At 46.9% G+C, this 7106-nt stretch overlaps 1 protein-coding gene across 1 annotated transcript; it reads right to left on the reverse strand.

The window, feature by feature from the left end:
* Positions 1-1614: 1614 nt before the first annotated feature.
* LOC142300967 (E3 ubiquitin/ISG15 ligase TRIM25-like) lies at positions 1615-3333 on the reverse strand. The gene has a single exon (XM_075341989.1). It carries the CDS (start codon positions 3331-3333, stop codon positions 1615-1617), a length of 1719 nt encoding a protein of 572 aa, XP_075198104.1.
* Positions 3334-7106: the final 3773 nt, after the last annotated feature.

A 7106-nucleotide genomic window follows, 5' to 3' on the forward strand; every position in this document is an offset into this window, starting at 1 on the left:
TGTCCCGGCTGCTGATACTGCAGTTCGTGACTTTGCTACCATTTGGGACTCTGTCAAGGCGTCCCTTGGGCGCGCTTCCCAGCGGATGAAGAAACACGCTGACAAGAGACGTCTGGATCCTCCGTGTTTCTCTCCTGGTGACCTGGTCTGGCTTGCTTCCCACTACATCCGATTGAAGATACCTTCCTACAAGCTGGGTCCTCGCTACATCGGGCCGTTTAAGGTCCTCAGCAAGATCAATGAGGTATCCTACAAGCTACAGCTCCCGGCCACGATGAGGATACCCAACTCCTTCCACGTCTCTCTGCTCAAGCCGGTTGTCCTTGGTCCCTTCTCCGCTGCTGCCAGTCCGGCCCCTCCTCCTATTGCCGATGATGACATCTATGCGGTAAGGGATATCGTGGCCATGAAGACCGTACGAGGTCGACAGTTCTTCCTGGTGGACTGGGAAGGGTATGGTCCTGAGGATAGGTCTTGGGAGCCCAGGGAGAACGTGGGCACTCCTCTTATCCGTGCCTTCATGTCCCGGTTGCGGGGAGGGGGGCGTGGGGGGGGGGGGTACTGTCACGCTCCCCGGGTCCTCACCCCCGTTCCCCGGCTCACCTGCCACGCTCTCCGCTCCCCAGTCACCGGATTCCGTCCGTCCCAGGGCTCCGGGCCCCCGATCCCGGCGCCCGACAGCTTCCCTGGACCTGGCCGGCTCCCCTGCGTCCTCCTCGCAGCCTCCTTCCCTGGCTTCTGGCACCCGGGCGGCGCGCATGCGCATTAGGGCGCGCGCGCGGTCACTGACCCTTTCTTAAAGGGCCAGCGTCCATTAACAGGAAATGAGGTTGCACAGGTACAGGGTATATAGGGGGTCATTGTCCAAGGGGGCGGGGCCTGATCTTCGTGTTCCCTGAGCTAGGAGTCAGGTCTCTTGGTGTTTATGTGCCTGTACTCACCTATCTGTCTTTGTAGAGCCGTACCTGCCTCGCCATCCAGTCTGCCGTGTCCTGATCCCCGCACGCTGTCCGTCTGCCATCTGACAGTCCGTACCATCCCGGATCCCTGCGGTGACCCGTCATCTTGCTCCAGAGGTTCCGGACCCCGCCTGATATCACCTCGGCCTCCGAACCTGAGCTACGTCACCAAGACCACCTTCTGTGACTCCGTGGTCCCTGGGACTCCTCCGCTGCCTTCACTTGCACGGACTGTTCTACTGCCCATCAGTGCTTCAGCTGCCGGACTCCCTACCACCATCTCAGAGAGTTCGGTCCAGTGGATCCACCTCCTGGGTCTGCCCGACCGCCCGGCCGTGACAGCTGCCCGTGTAGACCGTGCCCCCTTCAGATATGCTGAGCTCTTTGATTGGTTGTTGTACTGTTGCCGTGACATCACAGCCACCGCAAATAGCCGACATCAGAAGCGGCACCAGAGACTCCATACTAATACCGAGGACGGTGAGTACAACAGGAATTTATACAGAAACTGCATCCGGGGCCGAACATTGTGTGAAAGAGGACGACCCCGAAATGTTCATCTACAGACATGGGGGAAAGAAAGATGGAGCCCCTCTCCAACTGCTGCACCCTACTGGCTGAATGCTCCACCAATCACATTCTGCTCCCTGTTATGTCACCAGTTACTGGGTAGAATTCTTCTATGATGATTCCTCACAGCTCCTCCTGATATCTTTATAGAACCTCCCCATACAAATAACACAGCATGAAGGGGCTCGGAGAAGGCGGCAGTGAAGGTGTGTAAGTGTCTGATGGGGTCACACAGCGCATAAAAGGACAGCTGCCCGGCCTCATAATCCAGACAGATCCTGATTCCATCACTGGAGATCAGGTGCGGTAACGGGATCACTTTACTGTCATGTTTCAAGTGATATAGATTATTACACACCCCATATAAACCCCAGGACTTGTTATTATTTCCAATGTGTGACTGATCTCCCCTCCTGTCTATACTGGGGTAACACATCCCCACCCTCCACACCTCAGATCCACTGATCTCCACATCCCAGTAATGTCGTCCTGAGGTAAATCCCCTCCTGCTCATCACCTGAGGAGACTGGAATCTCTCTGCTGTTTCTGGACGATTCTGTGCTCTCAGGGTCCAGGTCGCAGTTTTCAGATCGTCTGATATAAGGAGATTATTAGCAGCCATGTTTACATCCAGCAATATGTCTGCAGGATCCTGTACATAGAAGGTGACATTTATACCTCTTGTCACAGAAGATAATGTGTGTGATATGTGTGAGATCAGCTCCGCACCCCGATAACCTCCATCATGTCCCCCTGTGTCCTCATCACCTCCATCATGTCCCCCTGTGTCCTCATCACATCCATCATGTCCCCCTGTGTCCTCATCACCTCCATCATGTCCTCCTGTGTCCTCATCACCTCCATCATGTCCCCCTGTGTCCTCATCATCTCCGTCCTCCTCAGGATCACACAAGTCTCTGGTGTCGGGATCCTGTAAGACGGTCAGTGGATCCCTCATGTTACACAGCTCCTCAATGTGCCTCATCTTCCTGGACAGCTCGTCCTTCTCTATTTCCAGCTTCTGGATCACATCAGACAGTGACAGTGACACCTGGTCTTTCTCTCTGGAGATCTCACTCAGGACCTTCTTCTCCAGGTCGTCCACCCATCTCCTGATGTCTATAAACAGGGCAGTGACTCTCTTGACTTCTCCAGATGCTTTTTCTTGAGCTTTTCTCTTGCGCTCCTCCAGACTCTGGACTCTGTCCTCAGTTTTCTTCTTCTTTGTGATCAGTTTCAGGAGAACATTTCTCAGTTTCATCTTCTTCTTCTCAGAGGCCTCATCCAGCATCTCCACTTGATGTCCCCGATGTTCTCCGGCCAAACTGCAGGACACACAGATACAAGCAGCATCCTCAGTGCAGTAATATTCCAGGATCTTCTTATGGACAGAACATTTCCGGTCCTCCAGAGAAGTGCTGGGATCAGTTAGGACGTGCTCTGGTCCTTTGCTGTGACCTCTCAGGTGATTATCACACAGAGAAGCCTCGCAGTGTAGACAGGATCTAACAGCAGGTACAGGAGAGTGAATACAGTAAGTGCAGAGGATTGAGGAATCATCCACAGAAGGAGGACAAGTCAGCACTACTTTACACAGAGCTATGTTCCTCTTCAGTGCCGGACGCTCCAGAAACGCTTCTCTACATTCAGGGCAGGTGTAAACTCCAGACTCGTCCTGTGTTTTCAGGACCTGGTCAATACATTCCCGGCAGAAGTTGTGTCCACATCTCAGGGTTACAGGGTCTGTATACAGGGACAGACAGACGGAACATTCCAGATCTTGTCTCAGTCCAGCAGTCGCCATCGCTGACAGCAGAGGGAAGAAATGAAAGTGAAATTCTACAACAAACACCCAGTGGGCGTGATCCACATTTACTAGAAAGGGAGTGGCTGAGCTTATCCGTCTGTATCTACAGGTTCAGTGACATTGGCGATTTCAGCAAATACCAAGTCTGTTCTCTCACTATCACCAAGTTTTTTCTGCCATAAAGATTAAATATTTTTTATTGTATTTTATGCTGAATTGTGACTTCTTCCATTTTCTGTTTTTGCCAGAGCAATAATTCTGTGTCCGGTTTGTTGCTATATTTTCCTTTGTCTATTAATTGAGTTTTACTGTCATCTCCATAATCCATATATTATAAAGCACCATGCACATTCCTCCATATAGTATAATGCAGCCCCATATTCCTCCATATAGTATAATGCAGCCCCATATTCCTCCATACAGTATAATGCAGCCCCATATTCCTCCATATAGTATAATGCAATCCCATATTCCTCCAAATAGTATAATGCACCCCCATATTCCTCCATATAGTATATAATGCAGTCCCATATTCCTCCATATAGTATAATGCAGTCCCATATTCCTCCATATAGTATAATGCAGTCCCATATTCCTCCATATAGTATAATGCAGTCCCATATTCCTTCATATAGTATAATGCAGCCCCATATTCCTCCATATAGTATAATGCAGTCCCACATTCCTCCATATAGTATAATGCAGCCCCATATTCCTCCAAATAGTATAATGCACCCCCATATTCCTTCATATAGTATAATGCAGTCCCATATTCCTCCATATAGTATAATGCAGTCCCATATTCCTCCATATAGTATAATGCAGTCCCATATTCCTCCATATAGTATAATGCAGTCCCATATTCCTCCATATAGTATAATGCAGTCCCATATTCCTCCATATAGTATAATGCAGTCCCATATTCCTTCATATAGTATAATGCAGCCCCATATTCCTCCATATAGTATAATGCAGTCCCACATTCCTCCATATGGTATAATGCAGCCCCATATTCCTCCATATAGTATAATGCAGTCCCATATTCCTCCATATAGTATAATGCAGTCCCATATTCCTCCAAATAGTATAATGTACCCCCATATTCCTTCATATAGTATAATGCAGCCCCATATTCCTCCATATAGTATAATGCAGTCCCATATTCCTCCATATAGTATAATGCAGTCCCCATATTCCTCCATATAGTATAATACAGCCCTCATATTCCTTAAAATGGTATAATGTACCTCTAATATCCCTCCATATAGTGACATGCACCCCTTATATAGTAATAAAATGTATTCACTTACGGTATATAGCGCTATTAATTAATTCCACAGTACGTTATATTCCTCCATGTAATAGAATGCACCCCTTATATTGCTCAATATAGTATAATGCCACCCCATATTCCTCCACATAGTATTATGCACCCCTTATAATAATCTATAAAGTAGTATAATGCAGCCCTCATATTACTCCATATAGTATAATGCATCCCCCATATTCTTCCATATAGTATACTGCTGTAAAAAGTAAAGGGAACACTTAAACAACAAAATGGTATTTTAGTGTTCTCTATTTTTTTGAGCAGTATATAATGTACCTTCATATTCCTCCATATAGTATTATGCAGTGCTTATATTCCTCCATATAGTATTATGCAGCCCCCATATTCCTCCATATAATATAATGAAGCCCCCATACTGTTTATTGCACCCCAATGGTCTTCTGGCCACTGTGTACTCCCTAATTAACTAAATGCTCACCTCTCCTCATTCCCCCGCTGCTCCTCATTCTCCTGTTGCGTCCTGTGCACTGCACATCTTAGCACAGTGGCACGCAGTAGGGACATCATTGCTCCTCTGTGCTGTGACGTCAGAGTGCAGGATCACAGTGGGAGAATGATAAGAGAGGGAGCACTCCGATAATCATTGCTTTCAATTGTATCACCATCTGCGATGCCAATACAATTGAAAGTGTGGGGGTCCCGCGGGTGGGGGTCCAGTGCTGGTGCTTGCACCAAACCCTCCTGTTTCACACATGGTCTGCCACCATTGGCAGTACACCACTGATTACCAGAGGGAATTATAGGAGCTTAATAATGATGGACGAGTGTGCTTGGCACTGCATAGTACTCGATACAGTATCGGGGTGCTCGGGTTCTCGCGGTGCGTGACCAAGTGTCGCGGGTGCTCGGAAGTGTAAACACAAAGTACAGGATCGCTTCATTGAATGATGGTAGCAGGCACCCTAGTGAGAGGCATTTTCAGTGTCTGGATGGCTTTCACTGGGGGTAAAAACAACATTCTGGAATGTAGTGCATACCTCCCAACTTTTGAAGAAAGGAAAGAGGGACAAAGTATGCGGCGTGGCATATTTTGACCACACCTCTAGCCACACCCCTAGCCACACCTATTTGCCAGTAAGGGTCATTCAGGACATGCCCCGGACTGTTCGTTAATAGTCATAGCAGCCAGAATTTTCTTATATTTCTATGTGTCACTATATGACATGTTGCTTATTTGTAAAAAAGAATTGACTCAGTCTGAAAGTCTATAGATTGTTGCTGTGACAGTTATGTTGGTAGAGACTGATGGCACTACAATATCGTCACCGAACTACAGACCTTTGAGCAGACCAGAACTCAGGAACATCTGCAGTAAGTAACCCATTGTGTTACTTCCTGCCGTCTGTAGCTCTGTCCATAACTCTGTAGTCTGGTCATATGATGTGGTGGCTGCACTGTGTCTCTGAATGTAAAGTTTGTTTTCCTTCTGCTGCTATTATATTGCTTCACTGTCTACCTGATTCTGTGAGTGGGGGAAAGAGGAAAATTGACAAGAGATGTTTTCGAAGGTTGTTGCGAATGGTGGAAAAAACACCACGTCAAACATCCAAAGACCTGACGGCCAACCAGGAACAGTCTGGGGTCTTGGTTTCAACAACTACCATACACAGCACACTAAACCAAGCAGAGCTTTGTGGGTGAAGGCCAAAAAAGAAACCATTGCTGAAGAAAACACATAAAAACGAGTGACTGATCTTTGCCAAAGAGAACCCTGACAAACCACAATCCCTTTTAGAAAACGTTCTGTGGACAGATGAAACAAAAATAGACCTTTTTGGCAAAGCAAAAGTTTGTTTACAGATGACACAATAAACCTTTTAATGAAAACAACACTCTACCAACAGTTAAGCATGGTGGGGGATCCATAACGCTGTGGGGCTGCTTTACTGCGTCTCGTACTGGAGGCCTTGACCGTTTCACAGGAATCATGAAATCAGAGAATTATCAAAAGGTTTTAGAGTGAAATGTCCTACCCAATGTAAGAAAACTTGGTTTGAGTCGAAGATCATGGGTCCTCCAGCAAGGCAATGGCCCAAAACACTCATCCAAAAGTACAAAAATGGTTGAAAAGACAACAATTGTTTTAAAATGGCCAGCAATGTGTCCTGACCTCAATCCCATTGAAAATCTTTGGGATGAGCTGAGATCTGCAATTGGGTAAAAGAACCCTGCAAACAATCATTGAGCTTGAATAAACTTCAAAGGAAGAATGGGAGAAAATACCAGAGGAGAAGTACAAGAAATGTTTGGAGGCTGTCAACAATGCCAAACGGGGTGCAACTACGTATTAATTTGGGGTTCAGCCAAGCATTAATTAGGGTGGCCTTTATTGCTGTACATGCTGTTTTTTTGTTTCTTCTTTGAAATTGCAACATGAAAGTTGACCGATAGATTCAGGTCTCAGCTTCCATCCCCACAT

This window comes from Anomaloglossus baeobatrachus, chromosome 4 (assembly GCF_048569485.1).
Source record: "Anomaloglossus baeobatrachus isolate aAnoBae1 chromosome 4, aAnoBae1.hap1, whole genome shotgun sequence".
Lineage (NCBI taxonomy): Eukaryota > Metazoa > Chordata > Amphibia > Anura > Aromobatidae > Anomaloglossus > Anomaloglossus baeobatrachus.

Excerpts from the sequence above, each read along its gene's own strand:
- LOC142300967 (XM_075341989.1), bottom strand. The coding sequence starts at position 3,333 with ATGGCGACTGCTGGACTGAGACAAGATCTGGAATGTTCCGTCTGTCTG.